General features: G+C 40.1%; 1 protein-coding gene across 5 annotated transcripts in view; it reads left to right on the forward strand.

Moving 5' to 3' along the window:
* The window catches only part of LOC309694360 (low-density lipoprotein receptor-related protein 8-like), an 85,223-nt gene that overhangs the window by 20,194 nt on the left and 41,306 nt on the right, over positions 1–23,723 (forward strand). For all 5 annotated transcript variants that reach the window (XM_082514391.1, XM_082514393.1, XM_082514394.1 and 2 more), the window contains exons 3-4: positions 8,889–9,011; positions 20,182–20,310. In XM_082514391.1, coding sequence (XP_082370517.1) covers positions 8,889–9,011; positions 20,182–20,310 — 252 coding nt within the window. The remainder of the gene's footprint in view (positions 1–8,888; positions 9,012–20,181; positions 20,311–23,723) is intronic.

Genomic DNA, 23,723 nt, shown 5'->3' on the forward strand with positions numbered 1-23,723 from the left:
TGTGCAATTTTTAGGCAAGTGTGATTGCACTTGTGTGCTACTTCACTGACGTGATGAGTATTGAACATTAAATGTAATTTGCCAGAGATTAAATAAAAGTATTGGATCATCTATTAAATATAGACTGCATTCTTAAAATAGAAGTGCTTTGCTGAAACTTTATTTTCATGTGACTATTTTCTCAGTATTACTGAACCAACACAGATACAAGCAGTTGCCTAGAAACAGACAAAGTGGTTCTTATTGGCCTGTATGCTTATCTTCTTTTAATGAGTTCAGTGTCTCTTGTATAAAAATCCTGAACTCTTTTCACCCCTTAGTTTTTAACCATTTCCTGTTTTATTTTGAAATCATTCACGTTTTTCACTATATATATCTTCTATTGTTATTTTTTATATATATTTTGTTGCTGTTGTTTTGTTTGCCCAGCCAGGTGCCTTCCTGTGTATTACGCTAAGCTTTCAGTTAAAGTTTGCGATTTTGTGAGGATACTGTGGGATCTTTTTCTGCGCCCTGTGTTTGTAGCCTCCTCTCCCGGGGATCGGCATTCCCTTACAAATTTAAAGAAAATGTTTGTTGTTGGTTTAGATATCACAGCTTCTGTCTTAATATTTAGAATGGTATAAAGGCTGTGTAGAAGGACCCACACACACACACACACACACACACACACAGCGTGTACAGCCGTGTACTTTCTGGATTAGCACACACACTTGCACTGCAGCTCTCCCAGATTGCGCACACCTCCTGACGAAGCCTGCTTCCTCTCCACTCCAGTGTCACTAAAAGCAGTAGAGAGCTCGTCAGTGCCATCACCATCACCTGTCCGCTCACCTGCCTGGCACCACCCCTTGAGCTCACTGCACCACCCCTCCCCTGCAGCTGAGTGAGGGACCACACCTCTGCCACAGGTTGTAATGTCATATCAGTAATCAAAAACTCAAGGCCCATCTTCTGGCCAATTAGACCCAAATAATGAAGCTTTAAATCACCATAACTTTGAATAGTAACAACCATCATTTATCACATGCTATTTTAATTGCAGCCCAGAAATGTAGGTCATGGTAGGGGTAATCAATCCATTCTCCTGGCTTTATCTTATTTCATTTGGTCAGTTTGTCCAAAAGGATGAAATGCACAGCACACAAGAGGGAAAAGGGGAGATTTCATCTGTAGATGCCACTACTTGGCTCTGTGTTTTTTTGGATCAATACTCTATCAACCAGTGCTGAGCTAGAGCTTAGTCCTGTGTGGCTTTTCATCTTCCTGTTGGTTCCAGTGGCTCACCACTGACCACACAGACCTGAGTGACAGGAGAAAATACGTAATGACATCCTCTATTGACAGATAACAACAGATAAATCGAATCAACAAGAGAAATTGTTTGCTGCTCTGAGGAGACTTAGCCAAGCTACATGAGGTTTCTCTGCACAGGCATGTATCTTAGTTAAAGGTAATGTAAATGCCAGAATTAATCTAATTAAATCCTGAAATTATTTGCGAAAAAACAATTTCAGGAACAGCTTGTCCCAAGTGTTGTCGATGCTACGCTGTATTTTGTATGCTATCATGATATCCCATTAATTTTAGCAGGGTTAGTCATTTGCATGCTGGTTTAAGCTAACGGGATACATAATGTTTCCTGCTTCGACAACACTCCCCTACTTCACTCTGAGCTAATGAGGCCATTTGTCTTCTGATCCACAGGAGAATGTGCTTATCACTGCATTACCTATTAAGCTTCTCATGGCCCCCAAAATGAAAGTGCTGTCATTAATATCCTTCACGGTGAAAAAAAATCAGAAGGAAGAAAATAATTCTTCTCCAAGGGGCCGGGTGTGTGTGTGTTTTTATGCATGTGAATGTCAGGTGATTGAAAGCTGTCTGCTTTTCTGCTCCAGAGCATCACTGAGTGATTGAGTGTGCTCTGCTCTTGACTCGGCACATTAATATGTTCACTCAGTCACACGACCACGTGTCCCCACAGAAAGGTTTACATTTTGAAACTTCATACTTGGTATTTTGAATTGTTACTATTTCAAACATCCCAAAATACATACAAATAAATGCATGTTAATAAAAATAGTCAAAATTGATCAAATTTAGGTCGTGAATATTTGAAATGACAAATCATCTGAACCAGTATTTAAAGATGCACAACCCCTGTACCAAAAAAAGCTTGTGACATGGCATAAATTTAAATTAAAACAGAGTGCAATAATATGCAAATCTCATGCACATTTTATTTAAAACTTAAAGCATATCCATTTTTTAAACTGAGCAGAAGTACAATTTTTAAAAAATATAAGCTCATTTTGAATTTGATGGCAGCAACATGTTGCAAAAAAGATTTGGGCCAGGCCATGTTTAGCACGGTGTTGCATCCTCTCTTCTTTTAACAACAATCCATAAACATCTGGGAATTGAGGAGAACAGCTGTTGGACTTTTGGGAGAGGAATGTTGCCCGATTCTTCTGTGATACAGGATTGTAGCTTCTCAGCAGTCCTGTATCATTTCATGGTGAAAGGTCTGGACTGCAGGAAGGACACAGCTGCATGTGGCTTAGCACTGACTTGCTGAAATATGCATCCTGTTTCTCTTCTCTGAAATTTATAGAATTTCAACTTTGGATGATGAAACTTTGCCTCAGTCTATTTTAAATGAGCTTTGGCCCAGAGAAGACAGCAGCATTTCTGGATCATGTTCACATATGGCTTCTTCTTTACACGTTAGAGCCTGCATTTGCATAAACTGCATTTGTAGATGTCACAGTGAGCTGTGTTTCACAAACAAACGGTTCCTGAGCACATGCAGTAATTTCCATGGCAAAATCAGCCTTATTGTTAGCGCTGAGCTTCGTGAAGCCGATTATATGGTCGAGCAAAGGTACTGCGTTCGCTGTCCGCTCCACTCCAGGGACTGCCCGTCTGCCTGCACTGAGCTCTGTTGTCAGTTGGAAGCAGTGTAAAAAGTATGTGTTACAACCGGTCTTTGGGCCATTGATGTTACTGCTGTTGTTGGTACGTCAGTCAGTTGCGAAGGAAAGCAAAGTTTATAACATATAAAGAGCTGAAGTGAAACCGAGTGTTAAAAGCTATTAAAAGTGTGCACTGCAGCCACTGTCTGTGTTTTTCATACTGTATTTCTTCTGAAGTTTTTTTGGTGGCGCTCTGGTGAACTCCGCTGTCGCCCCCCTTTCTGTTCCAGCCCACTTGTCAATCAGTCAACATTCAGCAGTCGCTCAAGTCACCTGCATCCGACAACGTGCAGTCAGGATCTTGGAGAATTGCACCGGAGAGTCTCGGGTGGTTGAAAACTCATCTCCCCACTCTGTCTGGCTGAAAAGTATATGTGAACAGATGCGTTTGCAGGACCATAAAACCATCCTGGGGGCATGAAGACCAAGGACATCCAGCTTTTTGTAAACTGGATCTTTGAAGCTTGTCCTTTCTAAGATGTTCTTTTTATACCCAGTCATGTTACTGACCTGTTACTAATTAACCTAATTAGTTGCAAGATGTTTGCCCAGCTGTTTATTTTTTTAAATTACCACTTACTTTTCCAGTCTTTTGTTGCCATGTCTCATTTTTTTTTAAATATATTGCAGACATCAAATTCAAAATTAGCTAATATTTCAATGAAAAAGTAAAATGTCTCAGTTTAAACATTTGGTGTTTTTATATTTTATTGTGAATAAAATATGGGCTCATGAGATTTGCAGATCTTTGAGTTCTGTATTTATTTAAATTTTTTCATATAGTGTCTGGTCTTTTTTTGAATTGGGGTTATAAGATGTTATCACATATCTGCTGAAGCTACACTTTTCTTCCCAATTTCCCAACAGAGGTACATGTGAAAATACAAATCGCTTACACAGTAAGATCAGATATTAAACAGTTTTGAACCTGTCAGGTCTCTAACACAAAGTCTCTGCCATGCTCGATTTTGCTGAAGAAAGATTAGCTTCTTTACCAGCCAAGTGTTTTTAGTAATGAGACTGTCTGGTGATGATTGTCTCATGTTTGCTACATGACAACAAGCCTCAGTGAAACATCTTCTGACCAGTGGGCTGCTTATAGGGCTGAAATAGAAGCCAGTGCAGAAGCGCCAAACACTTCAGTTCCTCTACGTGCCACTTGAGGCTGGCCCCGAAAGGTGGTCAATCCCCATAGACTTCCATGTTAAAATTGTTTTAACCTCTATGGAGCCCTTTAAAAATCATATATGTGGATACTTGAATTAAATTTTGTAGCTTTTCCAGCAGATTTGACTAATAACATGGCTTGTGTGGTATAGTTTGTGACTCAGTTTTGTGAGTTCTGTGAGTGAAATTCTAGTGTTTTGTTAGTATTTTAGCATTATAGCCAATATGTGCATCTCTGCACCTGTACAGCTTCTAGATGCAGCTTGGTAGCCAAGTTGGGAAGCGCCCGCTCAACCAAATATTGTCACATGTCGTTCTAAAAAATACAACATGGTGGTGGCTAAATGTGCCATCCACGAGATGAAGTCTCAAATGCCATATTAATCTAGATAATCTATAGATCTGGCCTGATTCTGACAATATAGTCATGCCGTTCATTTGTGAAATTGACAATAAGAAGAGTTAAAGGGAGAATAGAAAGAGTTTATTACTATGCTAGCAACTGCATGAAGCTTAGTTAGCCATTAGCCAACAGTGCTCATGAGCCTTGTAATTTCAGAATCTAAAATCTAAATGCTTATTTATCCAGCTATGCGAACTTTTAGCTTGTTAAACTGAGATGCTAACATGACAGCACTGACATGACACTCGGGTAACAAAAATACTATTAGTTTTGCAGGTAAAAGATGTTGCCTGGAGATGGAATTTAAAATTTAAAATTGAAATAGGAACACAAAGAGGGGGGAAATCCTTTCCAGGCCAACATGTTGGGCCAGTTGAGTGACCAACCATGTCGTTGCTATCTTTTTAGCCATGTAGCTATCTTACATTAAAAGCAAAAAAAAAAAAAAAAAAAAAAGTTTAAAGCTTGTTAGAAGCTCCTCAAGGCATGATAGAGCATATTTCATTGCAATTTATACACTAACACCCCCACCGCTGAGGAAAATCATATATCAGTCACATCAGCAGTGAGCCAAACTGACTTATATCTTATTCATATAAGGCTCAGCATCAGCCAAATGTAACAGCAAAACCAATACTTCATAGAGGCCTGCCAAACACATCCACTTGAATGGTTTTTAAGAAAGATGAAAAGGAACTGGAGCAGTGAAATGTTGACAACATCAGCCTCAGAGGAGGAGGTTCCAGGTGGGTTTGCCAGAGCATAGAGCTCCTTCCCACTGTACCTCCTCTAGGAGACATAACATGGCTGGGTGAACTCCCCTGTACAGCACCTTCATTCTCCCTGTGTCACGTCCCATTTGTAATGCTCACGACACGAGAATCAAACGACACTGGATTGCTTTTGTTTTTGAATTTTCTCAGATGCACGAGAGGCGTGCCTCTGTGTAATTGTCTGCCATTTATACTTAAACAAAGAGATGTACTGTTTTCAGCGTGTAGCTCTGCAATGCATGTGAGTAGTTGTGTGTAATTCATGTCAAGGGGATTTAAGTTCAGTAAGTGCTTTCTTTGGCAAATGCAGTACAGTAATATTGCCTGTTCCTAAACAGTGTCCATTAGGGATCCATAAAGTATTATTATAGTTTGTCACCATTAGTCTTTGTCGCTATTATTCACTTGTTATTTCTCAGCTTTCCATCTAATGGCCTACCTCCTGATTCCCTTGTCACTTTCCCCTTCAGCCCACCCTCATGGTCCCCACGCCCCACGAGCCTAACATTTTAAAATGTTTCCTAATTAAAGCAGAAAGTCATTCCAAGCAGATGGCATGAGCTGGCCTAAGTAATTATTGCCAAGTGAACCATGGCCCCTGTAGACCTTGACTGAAATGAGTCGCAGGCTCAGTTGTACTGAGTAAGAAGCTCAGCATCTCAGCAAGAAACTGCATGACATGGGCACGCTTGACCTGGAGGGGCCACATACTGGATCAGTGTGAGATTTTCAAAGACTTTGTCATGCGATCAAAAACAGTCTTAAGTACACCCTTAACCAGCATACCACAGAGCCTTACGCTCTCATCCTGCCCCATCTTTCTTTTCGTTCATCTCATGGGAGTCAGACTAATTAACACGGTATTAATACCCATCCAGAGATTTGAATGCAGAGGAATGAAAGGTTTGTTTGGGAAGTTAAAAATGTTCAACTTGGTACTGAATAAAACATTCACTGTACTGTGGCTTTTTCGAGGATTTGTAGGGAAGATCTTATGAGTCTAATTATTCTGTCGCAGGAGGTGTGGTACCTTTAAAGCTTGTATTGTGCCCGTGGGTACCCTGTGTGTTCCTTTTCCTTCTTTACCCTGCCAAACCTACATGAGTGATGATATATTTTAGAAATATGCATGTGTGTTGCAGGAAGCACACAGTTTGCATCTTTAAAAGTGATGTGCGCACACTGCTAATGAGTTTATACACTTGAGGGGAAGATGGGTTAAAAGGATATCACAATCCCCTGTTTGCCACATATTGTCTGTCTTCACCTTTAGTGAAAGCCCACATTACTAATGAGGACTCGTGTGTCACTTAAGCTACTTAAGCACCGCTCTGGAAAACCAGCACACTTTAAGCGACTCAAGAAAAATAACCATCAAAGGGTTTTTGCTTTGTTTTGTGGTAAACTTAGAGGCCTGGGATTTACACAGGCTGAGAAAAAAGGAAGGAATGACCTAGGGTTGAAAGAACAAAAGCAGTAGAGAGGGGGAGTCATGGAGAAAGGGGAGTGTTTCTCTCAGTAATGTAATAAGGTCAGCTCATAACGTTTTGCAAGAAAAGGCGAGAACGAATGTTAATTTAGAATTTTTTCAAGTTAATGAGACAGCGGTCTGTGATAAACACACTCACTGCTGAAATGCATGTTTATTGGAGCGACCCTGTTACACACTTAATAATTTCCTCTAATAACGTCAGCAGGGTTGAGTTGTTACTGGTTTGACGCCGACTATAGGCGCAGGAGAAATTGGAGAACGGGGTAATTAACAGGTTTTACAATTACAATACATTAGAGACAAGCAGGTTCCTATTTAAGTGCTTCTTGGTGACAGCTGACTGCTTTGAGGTGGGTGTGCAGTCAACCTGCTGCACGCTGCTCTGATGGATTGTGAAAAACAACATTGAACACCTACCCCACAAATGAATACTATGAAATATTCAGGCGCTGCCATAGTTTATCCTGAGTAACATACACTCTTCAGCACAACGGTAAGTGTGCATATCAGTGTCAGCACTAAGATAAAATCCACCTTTTCTCCCAAAGTGAATTTGTAAAGGACACAGACAGCATCTGGTGGTAAATTTAAATAATATAATACTTCACAGGTTGTCATCCATAAAAGTGCACACACAGGACCGAGCATGCAAATTGCACACTGCTCAGTATACAATGCATGATGCTACGTTACAGTACATGATGCAATACATTGTAAAGTAATGCAGTGTGTCCCAGGAATGTGCTTGCAGTTTAAATGTTACTCTTGCTCCTCTACCATTGCTCCCCAACAATTTGGGAATTTCATTTTGCCGGGAAACAGCAGGATATTATTTACACATGCTCAAAGAGAGGTTTAAATTTAAAGACTCATCTTACCTCTTAATTGGAACTACAGGCATATTGCTCGTGGTGCAGGAGCTGAAGTTGAAGTCCTTCACAGTGTTTGACCTAAAGGTTTGTTATAGCTGTGGCATAGAGAAGGAAATGTCGGACATCAAGAGAAACCTTTTTTGCCCAATGTTTGACGACAGCAAATAAAACCAAGGTCAAGAAAGAAGCTGCAGTAGTAGGAGCACTGCTAGGAAAGCCTTTTGAAATATCTTTCTCTATTTCTTTACAGCCCCTCAGCTAGATTTAAGCTCCCAGGACAACTCTAAATGCTATATCTAATTTGAAACATCAGTGCCAACATTGGAGCCAGCTTTGAAACAGTCGTGGCAGTGTAACAGCACCACAGATCGCAGCTGAGGGCTTTTAGCCAGTGATTTATTAGACTGTAGCACAGGTCCAGCTGAGGAAATTGAATGGCTCTGCCCTCTGCCTGTATCCGACTCTCTTGCAATACTAGCAGCTTAGGTGCTACGAGTGGAGAGTACTTTTTAAAAATGTTATTTTATGTGTGTGTGTGTGTATCTGTGTCAAGAGTTCATGTTTTACGTTACACTTTAAACAAAGTTGATGAGAATTTTTTGGATGGTAACAGTGAAAAGCTCTCGGCTGTTGGTGAAAGTTTTCTTCTTCTTGCTTAAACAGGCCTTTTTTCCTGACTCGTGTTTATTTTTGATTTCCAATTCTCAGCACGCCTGACATGTTTATCAGCCCGTGGCCTTGCTGGCATGTAACTTTCCATCATAAACAGGTTTGCGAGGTAAAAGGTTTAACCTCCCTGAGCTTGTAGTGTTCGGCAATCAACATCCATTTCACTGCTCTGTGATGGAAAACCTGAAGGAGAGATTAGACTGTTTTTGGAGATCAGCAGATTGAGGGAGGGGGAGGAAGAACGCGGAGGGAGAGGCAGTGCAATGAATAAAAGTCAAGAAAATGGGGAAAGTGTAGATAATTAGTGGAGGATATCTGGAAGGAGAGCATGCACTATAGAGAACTGCACAGGAATAATGTAAGAAATGATGAGACTGATCTCTGATGAAGGGAATAATTGCAGGGATTATGATAACTCTACCAATTTCATGACAGAAATCAAGTTCTGCTGCAGACTATATATGGCTTTAACTATTTTTCTAACATCCTGTCTTGATTCTTTTCTGCTCTGTCTGTGCTTCTCTGTCTGAGCAGCCAGGAAAACATGTGCCCCAGCAGAGTTTGCTTGTTTGAATGGGCAGTGTGTCCCAGGACGCTGGCGCTGTGACGGGGAACCAGAGTGTCCGGATGGGTCCGATGAGGCAGAGGAGACTTGCAGTAAGTGACATCATTCAGCTGATCACATTACTTGTAGTATAAAGCACTTTGAATTCAAGAACCAGACCATTTAGCATTCACCATCAAGATCAATTTGAAATTTGGTTTCAACTTAGTTTTATAGCACAGCTGGTTTCATGGTCACTTTATGAACGTTGTACACACCAAGTCAAGCCAAGTTTAGTCAATTAATGCACAGAACTAGAGGTTGTTTCACAGTGGTAGTGTTCTAAAAGGCTAATAAATGCATCCAAACAGCCTGGAAGGAAGGTGCCAGACTGTCAAAGTTTTGTCAGAGGGCCACCATCACCCTGTCACTAAGAATGTGTGGTACAATCTTTCATACAGACACAAAAAAGAGATAAAGAAAGTCAAGTTCTGACTATATGTTTTTGTAAAATTCTACCATCAGTGGACTGATTTGTCTAAATTTCCATGTCGCAGTTTGGGACTGCAGTCAGTGGCCCGAAGGAAGCTTTTAGTTCTTTGGAGTTCCTGGGAGGAAGAAATAGTTCTGGATACTTTGGGTGTAGTTTGTGTTTGTGCCATATTGGACTTTAATTATGTCAATGCGAAAATTGCATCAAAACTACAAAAAACAGTTCACTGTTTTTAATATTAACTTAAACTTCTCCAGCGACTTGTAACGTCAGTCAGACTCATTGGCACTGTGCAAAAAAGAAGGCGTGGCTAGCAAAGTATATTGCTAGTGGGGTTTTGGGGGTATTTTGTGTGCTGCATTTAAATCACACCTTCTTCTTTGTGGTGTTGCCTCCTGTTAAACCTGTACTCAAGTTTTTAATTTCCTTCGTTATCATGGCTGTGATGGCAGTTAAGTTATCCCCCCTGCCTCCACTCGCCCACACACTTCAGTATTCAGCAGTGTCTGATGCTGAGTGCAATAAAGGCCTTGATTCGTTTTCTGCCAAGCTGTTAGAACCTGGGACATCTGGCTGGCTCACTTGTAGACCCTGCCAGTCTCACTCTCCCACACGTGGATACTGACAGCGTAAGGTGAGTTGACTCGATATCCAAGCAGGGACTCAAGTGTGGGAGGCTTGAGCCCGTTAATTGTTTTCCGTCTTTGACTGATAATTTTCTCTTTCTCCCCTTGCTGCTTGAGACTCTCTTGGGGTCAAACATCAGACAAAGCACAGAAATAACCTCACTCATACATAATAAGCTCTTAAGAAGAGGTAGAGAATAAATGCACAACGGAATATAGCTTCAAAAATCTGTTCATTGGGCAAATGATATCCTCAGTAATATTACATTAATAATAAAACTGTATTAGAGTTTAAACATTACAGAATCAGCACATAATATGTTTATATGTATGATTATGATCAAAATGATAATAACAATTATATTGAGATCACAGTTATTTGTCACAATTAATCATTGATTTGAGTTTATTTGAACTTTCATGTAAACATAACACATTCACATTCATTTTAAGTTTGTGTTAGATCTTTGCATTAAAAAATGGTCCCTCTTTTTTACCTACATAAAGTGCAGGTCTTAGAAGAACAATAAAAAAATATATAAATTAGCATAAAATAAATCAATGGGGAACTGTGTTCACTTTTACATTGTGGTACGTGCCAGTTAATGAAAAGTTCTTTTATTAAATAAGGTGTTTATTCATGTGGCCTAAGTACATCTCCTACAAGCTACATATAAAAAATTTCTCTTTCATTGTACCTGCATGATAGATGTGAATAAAACAAAGTCCTCAACAGCCCTCGTTTTGCATACAGTATTGCCACTTTGGAGAAATAACCGAGCAAGGGGATAATCTTTCCTCCAAGTAAGGTGACTATTTTCCTGAAACCTCAGTTACTTACTGTATTCATTGAACATATTTTTGGGGAGTGCACTGATGATTTCACTTTGTCTTTATGAGCTGGTTGGATTATTTAAACATCTGAGTTGGTGTTGGCCAATTCACGTTGGCAAACATTGTGTTTTCTTTCGTGGCCTTCATGCATTCAATTTTGTGGTTCGTTTTTCCATGAGGGGTTTAAAGGTTCTATAAGTAAGATTTGTTTCATCACACTTCTGTGTTTGCTGTAATCTGAGCTTCATTATTCAAGGTTTTGAGCAGAGGCGAGCAAACTGCAGCAGCAGTTTTCATGATCATGAGCTCAGTATCAGTTGTTCTACTGTAACATATCAGGGTCATTCAGTGTATTTTATAATGCTAGTGTTGGCTAATGATGTTAGATGGATTTTTTCTTTTTGTTGTGTTCTAGTGTACAAAAACTTTGTGGCTATAAATAAGCTTTTATTTTTCTTGAAATTGTACATTTTCTCATTTTAAAGATCTGATGTTTTCTGTCTTCTACCATGAATAAAATATGGGCTTATGAGATTTGCAAATGGTTTAGTTTTTATTTACATTTCACAAATGTCCCGAGTTTATTAGAATGGGGGTTGTATATATACAATGCCTTTAATAACAATGTTCTGAGCTTTCAGACATACTGGGGCAGGCTGGTATTGGTTCAAGCTGATAATGATGTGATGTCTGAGGGTGTTACTTTGATTCTACCCACCTTTATCAAGCATTATGTCTTTAAACTCTGCCTTAAATTTACAGTGGGATTGTCATGACCCTGTGCCTTCTCGGCTGACTCTGTATGGCTACAAGTGTTTTTGTTGTGCTGCATCTCTCTCTCTCCCCTGCACTGCGCTCTACCGGGGCGGAGTCATGACGGCTCCAGCCCCTGGCTCGGACACCTGCAAGCAATCATCTCACTCACTTCTTAAGGCGGCTGCTGAGAGTGCTTCCTCGCTGGATTATTGTGTAACACTCGATTCTCGCCAGCCTGAGGACCGCCGTTGGTGAGCTAAAGCCGGAGTCCGAGCTACCTGAGCTTCAGTGGATTTTGTACATAGCCCTCTTCTTCCCGTGCCTGTGCTTCCCGGAGACCCTCTTCCTGTGCCCCCTCACCTGTATATATTCGCACCTGGTGTCTGTGTGTGTAAATAAAACGTGAACTTTAGTGACGGTCTGACTCCGAGTCCCTCCTGAGCCTGACAGGGATGGTGTTAAAGTGAATCCAAATGAGTGTGGAATAAATGAAAGAAAAAGCCAAAGGAATCTTTCAGAGGACGTTCATTCTAGTTTTGTTACATTTATCTTTGGCTGTGAGTCGGTTTGATGAATAATGAAGCAGCCTAGCAGAGCATCTAATGTCACTTGCTGAAAAGTTGAATGCGAGGAGGGAGGCACGAAGGGATCTCTGATGGATAACAAGTTTATATTGGAAATCCAATTAAAGATAAATGAAGGAAGGATTCATCTCTTGGCTGCAGAATAAAGAGATAAGGATCTGGGTTGAGAAGAAAGCCATTTATATGGAAATCCCATATGGATTCAGATTATGTAATAGAAAAAAAAATCAGCTGTTGCATTTTTTTTGCTTTTCTCTACAAACAAAAACCTGTTCCAAAAAAAAAAAGGTTATTTCTTTGTAATATATTATTTTTGCCAGTCTAGACTGATACTTCATGTGCAGGAAGAGGGAAACATCCTTCTTCCTGCATTTCAGGTCGTGCTTACCCTGCAGCCCGCAGCCCTGCTGATTATATGTTCAGAAGAGAAGCGTCAGATCAGGCCTACATCCTGAACAGAAGGATTGCTAATGAGAGCCTCTTCATCACAGCTGTTTTTCTGCTTGAGTAAATCCAGCTGTGTCATTATCACTCTGAAAACGGAACGAAGAAAGACTCAAGGATGGACATTGTTCAAAAATGCACGGAGCATCTTAACCAACAGCAAACAACCCGCTCTTGAGTGGCTGCCGTATCAGGTGTCACATTAACCTTGTTTCACTGGTAAAGTACTTATCTGTGCCATTCACTTGATACAGTTACAACCCTATAATGAGAAATTTACATCAGTTGGCAAAAAAACCAATGAAAAAAACAGTCAGCGTGTTTTTTCTTTTTCCTGAATAGGGTAAAGATGAAAAAACAAACTCATCACATCCGTGTTTTGATCAACATTCCTTTTCCATGTTATACTTTGAAATCAGAAGCGTCACATGTATCAGTCAATTAGGCTGCACTAAAGTCTAACAACAAACAGAAGCTTGCAATTTCACACAGACTGCATTCAATCTTCGATGTGACAGAGATATACAATTTACCATTATATAAACAGCAGAGAGCAGTCACAGCATTGCAGTTTTTACACAGTTTCCTTACACATAGCACGGCATACAGCTTAAAACATCATGCTTCGGTTATTCTCTTGCCTGATGAGTCAGGCAAGTTATACTCACAGAAAGCCTTCGTCTTGTTTTTCATTCAGATCTCCTGCCCAGTTCTCCTGTATGTTCTGTTTCAGTTTCATGTGCTCGCAGATGTACAGTCAACTTTGCAGATGTATATAACTAAGACATTTTTTCATCCGTGCTGCGGACATCTGTGCCAGAATCATTCTGGCTCACTGACTGGATTCCCAATTACACGCTGGAGTAGCGTTTACACTGCTGTATTAAGAATTCAAATTTGGGCCACACAGAGTTAGTTACTTGCAAGCCCTGAAAAAAGAATCATGACTCTTTGGAGGAGCACGTGAAGCATCAGGGCTCACAGTTTTTGTATTAGATTAATGTGTAGTCAAAATGGAAGTTGGCCCCTGCAGATGTGCAGCTGCTTCTCTGCTTCCTCACCAGTGCAGTGACATTTTATGCACTCTCAGCCACCAGAGACACTTTTTTAGGATATAAGGGGAGGAAGGAAATGCTTGCTTCTTGGTGATTTCTGGCAATATTGCTGAGACCAACTTGATTCTGCATGTCTGTTTGTCCTCTCTGCTTTTAAATTTCTGAAAACTGACAGGCATTCACAGTGTTTCCTCTTCCTTTGGGATTCTTTGAATATGAGGTGACAGAACCTTGAAATGCTGCATATTTAACAATGTGGATTGTTCAGACAGGTAGAACTCTCCCCTTTAAACCCACAATATTGTGTTCTTAATTTAGTATTCTGAGTGGATTATAGATATTTTTCTGAAGGAGGTTTTGATGAAAACTTTCTTCTACAAACCACTTTGTAGATATTGAGCTTTTTCTGTGGGAGTTAATAACAGTGCATGGCTTATTTATTGACTTTATAGTAGGGAAACTGGAATTACTTATACTGCGTGCTATTAATTGAATCATTTAAATTGCCTTGTATCGTTAGTTATGAAGAAAAAGTACTTGCTGGTAGATTTACTTTAGGCTGTTTAGAAAGGACTTCATAAATGCTGAGTATGTACGTATTTGTGTGTTGTTTTGCTCTGTTGATCCCTTTGTCTTTTTTATACTTTGTTAGCGATTTGCCAGTTTTAAAAGTGGGTTTGTTGTCATAGCTGCTTCATTTGCAAGCTGCTGTGAGGTTTAACTCTTAACAGAGTCTGATAATTCCAGGATTTAAAGAATTATATTTTTATCCATGTTGCAGTTACTTTCTGTATTACACAGTCCCAAGACTTAATAAGAGGAAACAGTTGCACTTCACCTTAGTTAGACTCAAACAGTTGTGGTTTGACTGGATGCTTATCATGAGCATGTGTGCAAGTAATCCCTATGAGCAGAAAGCTTAGGTTTTAGGTTTATCAAGGATATCCGTAACATGGTCGTGTCAGGCACACAGCTCTCGCTGTGAGCACAGCAGCCTCACTCACCTGCTGTGTAAACCTTCTGTTTACAAGGAACAACCAGTCGGAAGAAGTCGGCTTAAGCCATTTTAGCTGCTTGAAGGGAGAGAAGCAAAATGACCATTTTTTAGACAGTGGATGAACTAAGGCTGCACCAAGTTCCAGCATCGTGGTTTATTTGTAAATGCAAGAATATAATTTTAGAACTGAAACGAGCTCAGTAGTTCTACTCTATTTTTCTTTAGTGTGTCAAAATGAAAAGAGAAAGGTCTATCACAGTTTCCCAAAATCTCACTAAGTCACAGTTTAAGTCCTTGAGAAATATGAACAAGGTGAAGATGTGCAATATTGGCAATAATCCCATTTGAAGGACAAATATACCAAGTTTATAAATCCACTCATGTAGTTGTTTTTTTTTTAAAATCTGGCTTGCTGTAAATGGTCTTTTGTACGTGCTAGCTCTATGATGGCATCCAAACTAGTTCACCCTCTACCCACCATCCACTATCTGCTGGGATTTGACACCAAAATATTAAAATACCAAAAATAAAATAAAGTACCAATATTTATTATTATTTAATTTTACCGTATTATTCTGGCTTTATTTAACTGATGAGGTAACAGTCAGGGAGCACAGCAGCACTTAATATAAAGCAATAGTGCATGCCACAGCTCATTACTTGCTAATGTACGTTACTGAAAATAACAGTTTCCCATCTTGTAGTCGGCCAGAAGCAAGCATGTTCTCTGCTGTACCAAATCTATAATTCAAGTTCACACGGCCATGCTAACCCAGTTTAATGAAGCAGTGAATCTGAGAATGACTCACGGTATCTGAGCTTTTTTTGCTGTCTTTTTTAGCTCTGAGCCAGAATGACTGCGTTATCTTCCTCACCATCAGAGCCCCCAACACTGACATACACAGGTGCTAATGCCTGAGACCTCACCTGAAGCACATAGAGCCGAATGGATGCACACATCAAAGCCTTTTTAGCACTGACATTTGGAGTAGAGGGCTAGAAACAGGCTTCTGAAAAATCTCTACATTTTGAATGATGATTTCTAGGGTTTAATTGGAACACGTTACAAACAGCAACCATCTATATTAGGTAGACATGCTTTCACAATAAGCTGAGTGCATATTTACAAAGCTGTCATGAGCTGGCTGCAGGATGAATCGATGCTATACATTATCTGCTATCATATATGCAAAAGAGACATCCGTGTATACAAATGTGCTACAAATGATTACTTGCATGGCACGCTGTTGTGTAATGTAACATTATGATGGTGCAGTTCAGTATATCAAATCAGGTGAATACATTTTCAGTCCTTTTTTATCACAGTATCGTTCCCACTGACAGCTGACAAATTGAAGAGCTTCTGCACTTTCTCCATTCGAAGCCAAGTTTCAGGTAAAAAGCTGTCAGTAATAACAAGGTCAGTTATGACGATCAAAAGGAAAAATAAAGCTATTACACCATTGAAGGGTTGAAGTGAATGCAGCCTTTGGGTCTTGTAAAAGGTGATAAATTCTAAACGCATCTTCTGCCAAGATGACACAGTGCAGACGAAACCTCATTTTTCACTCAGATGGTAAACAACAGTCTGATTCTCAGCTTGTCTGTGAGTAATTGGCTTTTATTAAGTTGCCTCTTTTACAAGCAAAAAAAAAATCTCATTACGCGTCTTTATAAAATCGCTAATCTGTAGCTGTCACAATGAGCAGTGAGGTACCACTGCTTTGTTGTAGTGAAGTCTGGTTTCTTTGTTTGGATTTGGGGGGAGTGGAGCTCACGCTTCATTAAAGAGTCATCAGTTAAGAGGACAGGACAGCTCGCCCTCCGCTTGGTGGATTCACATTCTGCTCGACACTGTGCTCTGCCTGCCTGTCCTCCTTCATCTCCTTCCACTTACTTTGTATGGATGGCTTTGATTTAGCTTCAGGATAAAAATCTGAAAGGTCATGCAGCAGTTTGTCTCTCCCTTCTTCCTTATATACAGTGTCTTGCTCTGTGCACAGCTCCCTTCTTATAGATTCTTTCATGCTCTGACGCTTTCGTCTCTCTCTACTTTTTTGCTGCTCTCTGCTAACTTTTAAAAAACATTTTCAAAAATGTTCTCTGTTTGACTGACATTCGTCCAGCTCCCTCATACAGGATGTTATTTCCTCTGCCAAAAATTCCACCTTGTCTGCTTTTTCATCTTTTCATGTTTCATGTATTTCTTTATGATCCAGCCTTTCGCTCTTTCACTTTACTCCGCTATAATTGTTTCAGTGATCAGTCCTTGACAGGTGGCTGTGAAAAGAAACACATACAGTGTGTGATTCATTAAACATATCACAGAACATAATGATTGAATGAAAAGCTTTGCACAGCTCGTACACCTTCAGACTTCTTGCACAGCAGAGCTGTGAGGTAGAAGAGGCCATATCTGATTACTCCTTTTATTTTTTACTTATTCCAGTCTAATAGCATGGCTTTATCTAGGATATTTTTTAGTTTATTACATGTCTGTGTTGCTGAGTGACGAGTGACAAAGTAAGCTTTTTTATCCACTTACCTCACACTGCACTGTCTGTGGACTGAAAAACAATTGCAGGTAAATGTCATTGCTCCACTCTTTAGAAACAGCCTAAAAATACTGGACTGCAAACTTTTTTTCTCCATCTGGGGTGAGGACCTTGCTGTGTCAGCCATCCTCCCTGCTCACTCTCCCCGCCACCAGCTGTCAGGAGAGAGCGGCAAATGTTGAGACCCGCCTGTCATCACATTAAAAAATAATATCAACAAAAATATCAGCATTTTTACAAATAAAATAGATGAATACGTGACGCACCATGGTCATTTCTGTATTTTCAGAGGGAAGGAATCTGTAAGAATAAACAAATAGTTTTAAATGCTGACATTATATTGTAAGAAATGATCAAGAAAGCTGGGATAGGCTCCAGCGCCCCCCGCGACCCTGAAAAGGATAAGCGGAAGCGAATGGATGGATGGATGGATCAAGAAAGCTTCTGGCGGTACCTCAGTGTAATCTTCTGTGTAGTTGACAAAGAACACACACATCAGTTATCGTTAACGATCCTTACAGGTCCTGTCTCCATGTCTGGGATAATAGATCATTCTGAGTAATTAATGAAGTGACTATTGTTGTTTATATACAAATGAGCACAACTCACCTCGGAGACGATCATTCACTTTACTGTAAATTGAGGCTGCTGGTGTGTAATAAACTCAGAGGGAAAACTGTTGGAGCCAATAAATTAAAGTTCAGCTCCTGCTGAAGTTGGACGTGTTGCAATAACTGAGATAATGAAACCCTGCAGACTGCAATGAGGAGGAGTTCCTCATTCTGAAGGAAAAATAGCTTCAAACAGGATCAGCATATTGACATTAGTTGTGACACCTTATTGTTATTTGTAATTTATATAGTTCAATGTTCACTCAGTTTAAAATGTAGTGTCCAGTGTTAGGTAGTCTGCTCCTTTTGCCCCAAAAGATTTAGCTGCAGGGAATATGTAGCTTCCAAAGTTTGATTCATGTGACCTTTATTGCATTTCTTCCTGTTGAAGTCACAGTGGCCAAACTGCATAATAATATTTATTATTTAAAGACCATTTTTTTAGAGATCCTTGTAAGTAAATTTGTGTTTCTGATAACCCGTATTGCTGTGACTTTGAAGTGTTCAACACAATACAGGGTGACTGAATACAATTATAACTGCTTTATATTTTATTTGTGTTGCTGAAATGATAGTGATACTGGCACTGCAATACATATACTGTACTAAAAAAAGGACTAACATGCAATTGTCATAGTTAAAATCTTCTGATTATTGGATTCGTAGGACAGCATGGTGGTGCGGTAGTTAGCACTGTTGCTTCAAAGCAGGAAGGTCCTGGGTTGTAGTCCCCCGTCTGGCCGCGGCCTTTCTGTGTGAAGTTTGCATGTTCCGGCGGTGTCTGTGTGGGCTCTCTCCAGGTACTTCTTCCCACAGTTCAAAGACATGCAGGTAGTGGGGTTAGGTTAATTGGTGATTCTAAATTGCCCATCTATGTGAGTTTAAATGTGAATGGTTGTCTGTCTATGTGTTAGCACTGTGACAGACTAGGGACATGTCCAGGGTATACCCTGCCTCTCACCCTATGACAGCTGGGATAGGCTTCAACCTTGAATTAGATAAGCAGAAGAAAATGGATGGATGAATAGGTGAGTGTATGGATGGATATTGAATTGACATTAAAGGGCCTGTATTTGTATAGCTCTTTGCACATCCAGTCATTCACACACACATTCACACACTGGTGATGGCAAGCTACGTTGTAACCACAGCCACCCTGGGGCACACTAACAGAGGCGAGGCTGCCGGACACTGGCACCACCAGTAGGCAACGGGTGAAGTGTCTTGCCCAAGGACACAATGACCGAGACTGTCCAAGCCGGGGCTCGAACCGGCAACCTTCGATTACAAGGCGAACTCCCAACTCTTGAGCCACGATCGCCCCATCAAATAAAAAGAATTCAATTTGATCATAAAGGCGGCTTTCTGACAATACGAGATTAACTATATGGACCTGGTTTGAAAATCTTGGGAGTCTTTCTCACTTTCTGGTTCAATTACCCACAATGCAATTCACACCTAACATTGCTGGTGACAGCACCAGAGATTCTTTTTAGCTTCTTAAATTGGTATTCGTTAAGGATGTTGTTCTCACTTATCACACCACACAGGATCCTGTTATACCATTGTTTGTCAGTTTGTGTACAGCAAGAATATAAATACCAACTATGATGTGTAGCTGGAAAATTACACCTTGTATTGCTAATGGAGTTGACAGAATATGTGGAAAGAATTATGCTTAATTGAATTAAAATACAATTAGCTAAAAAGGTAATGAGGATAAATAGTTTACTTAAAAAAGTGGATAAACGGTTAAAACAGCTTCTGTCACACTATGTCCAGCAACTAAAGCACAGTTGTACCAATATCTGTGTGTTTAATGAGTGAAGCTGATGCAGGGTAACATCATATCGTACCCTGTGTCAAAAAGGCTTTTAATTGGCATTTTAAATATAATAAAAACACTCCAAAAGATCGATAATTTGCACGCGCGTCTGATTTCTTTCTGGAAGGCTTAAGGCTGCACTGTAAGCAAACATGTATAATTAACAACATGCTTCATATTAAACGCACTGTAATCTGGATCAAACCGACCCTGTGCCAACTAGAGCAGATTGGCAGGAAAAGGAGGAGGGGCTGGGTTGAGCTTTTGCTTTATAGCCAGCCGTGCATTTGCTGTATTTCATGATCTTCCTACATGTTTCTTGAGAGGCAGCCCACGCAGTAAAATCAATTGGCCAGGGTGGTGGAGTTTTGGATAATTTTTTTAAGAGCATTGTGGGGGTGATAAAAATCAAGTCCAGCTGTGTCTCCTAGTAGTTGTTGTTGTTGCCTTTATGGACCATAAAACTACAGTAATCTCCCTATCTCTTTTATCTCTGCCCACAGGCAAACAGACGTGCCCTCCAGAGAAATTTGACTGTGGGGGATCAACTAACAAGTGTGTCTCGTTGTCATGGAGATGTGATGGGGAGAAAGACTGCGAGAATGGCGCTGACGAGGAGGACTGTGCGTCTGGTGAGTTTATCCGAGTCAGTTCACTTACCATAATGAAATAAATACCCCGATCAGATGGTTTTACTTCCGCGTTTAACCGCTGAGTGCATTTGTAGAGGACATTTTGGTCCAGATTTCACCAGTGATGGATGTGCAGAAGCGAATGACTCGACAAGCAGCCGAATAACGAGAACCCAGATTCCCGTTTTGTATTTCATAGGGTTTTATCTTTTCTGATCTCACTTATCATCCAAAGGCATGTGACATTAAAGCGCAGTGGGGAACACTCATTATAATTAGATGGATTTGAAGTGAGTTTTGAATTAAAGCCAGCTGCACTTGACAACCGTTCCCTTTGATGTGGAATGATCTTTGGTGTGAAACCATCAGATATTCGCAGCTTTCCGGTGATCTTTGGACGTTTCTGTCCTTTCCAAACCTCAAGTCTTCAGTCTTTCCACTGCAGGGCCCTCACAACCTTAAAAAATGACATCACCTCATGCCCAGCCAATCAGGCAACTCAATCGTGCGACTACCCCCACCCCCAGTCCCCTGCAGGGACTATCCTTGCCCTACTTCTGAGGAGCCATGAAGAATTGGCTTCTTCTCCTTCTTTCTCTCTCCTCTGCCTCTTCACGTCAAGAAGAAATGATTGAGGCAGCAGAGCCATGGGGGGTGTGATGTTTAGACTTTGAAGATGGCACGTGGTAGCAAATGCGCAGAGGGAGAGAAATAAGCCATCTCCTTATTATCCTATATTAATGACGATGTTCCTCTTTTTCTGGCATCTTTAACTCCTCGGTTGTTTGGGTGTGTGTGGGTGTTGAGATCACGTCTGCCTGGCATATAAGCCATTCATGTTTATTTGTTAAGAACACAGCCAATTTTGAGTTTTTATTTGGAAAGGAAGCCTTATCAATCTGGCAGAAAATTAATGCATAAATAGAAACTGTTGCATATGTATTAATACTCAGCTCCTTATGGCTTTGACTTATTCTTCAATGATCAGCTTGTGAGTAGCTTGTTATGGACTCAAGGTTTCAAAGAGGCCCCACACACTCACTGCATCGACTTTAGATCTAATGCCTTCTTAGATGGCTTTTCATAGCACTGTCCATTGAGGCCCGGTCTAGCCTGGGCTAATCCTTCTTTCATTCTAATGTCTGTATTGATGTGGCAGTCTTAAGCCTCTCAGTAGTGACACGAGGGCAGGCAGCAGGCTGTCGCCCACCCAGGCAGAGGCCAGAATACCTCTAGAGGGAAACTCCTCTCAGTATGACCACTTAGAATAAGCTCTCTCCAGTACAAGCAGAGCACAGTGCTAGATAGCATCACAAATTAGGCCTATTAAATGCTGCTCGGGCCAGTTTATCTGATGATTGGGCCCAATGCCAACCTGAAAGATGATGTTTAAATCAAGGACACGAGGCTTTTAAATGTAACCTTGCAGCTGATCTGCTCTAGAGGTACTATCCATTGATTTTGCAGTGTTATGTCTTTAGTCCATCTCAGTGAGCTGCACAGTGATTCCAGTGTTGGGCTATACCTGATTGATGTGGAGTAACAACACTAATAGTAGTGTGATGTTCACAAAACAGTTTAACACATTCACCTTTGAGGTTTGCTTGGCAGTTTTCATTAGTAAATAGTGTTTATCCTGCTCTTATTACTGCAGGGATTCTCAATAAGGGATATTTACTTTTTTCTTAAAGTACTGCTTTACATTACTCAACTACTCCTGTGAGAAAGCAGTTCATTAGATTACGTATTGCATACTTTCACATTACTCCATAACAAGACTGAAATGCATTGTTACATATTTACAAGTTAACAATAGAAGTTTTTATTGACAACACCACAAATCCCTGTACCTAGCCTAATGAGAGCGTACATACCAGCTTTCTCTTGGTATTTAGATTTGAACACAAAGCCAACAACAAAAACCAGCCCAAAGAGACTTCAAAACGATCTCCACTGTGATTCTACTGTAGAAACAGAAAAGGAGGATTCAAGCCTGACGGCTCATCACTGCCTTTCTTACCTGTTAAAGAGCTTTGGCTGCTGGGCTGCTGTAAGAATAGACTGAGCTTTAATGTCACTCTGGATTCTTCACTAGCTTTGTGTTAGCATGCTGTTTGTGTAGATGTCTGTGAAGAGCTGAAATTGTGTTTGTAGCATAATGCAGTTGTTTATCTAGCGCAGTTTACACTTTACCATCATGCTCAAAAAAAATAAAATGCAATAAAAGTAAAAGTAATGTTCTCATCTCCACTCCACAAAAGATTATAGTCCGCTCCAACATTGTCCTCCAACTGATATCAAAACAACAAAGTCAAAACAATTTGGATGTAAAATAGATGTTTTTTGTTTTTTTTTACATATAGATTTTAATAATCACTGTATGTGTGATAACGTTCATACAAAATTTTATTCAGATTGGCCAGTTTGTTAAGGAAGAAGTATTCATAAAGACGTATATACATAAATACGCTATGACCATGATAATAAAGACAATAGAACATGCATAATATTGGAATATTAATACAGAAGATCAAGATCGTTTAGTTTGTTTTACAGTTTTAGTTTTTTGTATTAAATCTGTGTCAGTCAAGACCTACTTTTTCATGACCTTTCAAAGATTTAAAAGTAAAAGTTTTTAATCAGCACTATGTATTTTCAGTTACATTTTGCTCCCAACAGCTCAGCTAGCAGGGCTGCAAATATATTTCTAAATCTCTCAGTGCACATGCGATAATTGGATATTTTAAACGATAAATTAAAGATTTGAAACCCCTTCAGCACCACTGAGCATCCAAAGTTAAACAGATTCACCAAGTGCAAACAAATTCTGCTACCATCACTGATCATATAAGACTTTCGGAGCCGATTAAGCGGATTCTGAACAAAACCAAAATGTGTTTAGGTGCTGCTTTAGAGCTGTTCTTACACTGTTTGAGTGCCCAAAAATCCCCTTTCACCAGGTCCAGGATCTTTATTTCTCATAATTAGTTATTATTAATCTCTGGCTCTCTTCCACTGCTTGTCTTTTGTTCTGTCTCACTTCCCTCACCCCCAACCAGGCAGATAGCTCGCTCTCACTGACCCTGGTTTGCTGGAGGTTTCTTCCTGTTAATAGAGAGATCTTCCTTCCCATTGTCGCCAAGTGCTTGCTCATCAGGGGTCGTCTGATTGTTGGCGTCTGATTGAACTGAATTGGATCGAATTTAAACAATTGCTGTTAGTTTATTGAGTTCATCTATTTTGCGCGACAACCACAGGGGCTAAGCCACATAGCCTGCTAAACTTACCTAGCTAAGCACCTGATGTGAAGCTTACTTAACCTGACTCTTAACGGTTTACGTTTAAAGGCTCTGGTTTCTGTTTAGACTGCATTATTATTGAATTATTGACATGAACCTACATGGACTAACTGG

Source organism: Aulonocara stuartgranti (assembly GCF_965226115.1).
Source record: "Aulonocara stuartgranti genome assembly, chromosome: 18".
Classification (NCBI taxonomy): Eukaryota; Metazoa; Chordata; class Actinopteri; order Cichliformes; family Cichlidae; genus Aulonocara; species Aulonocara stuartgranti.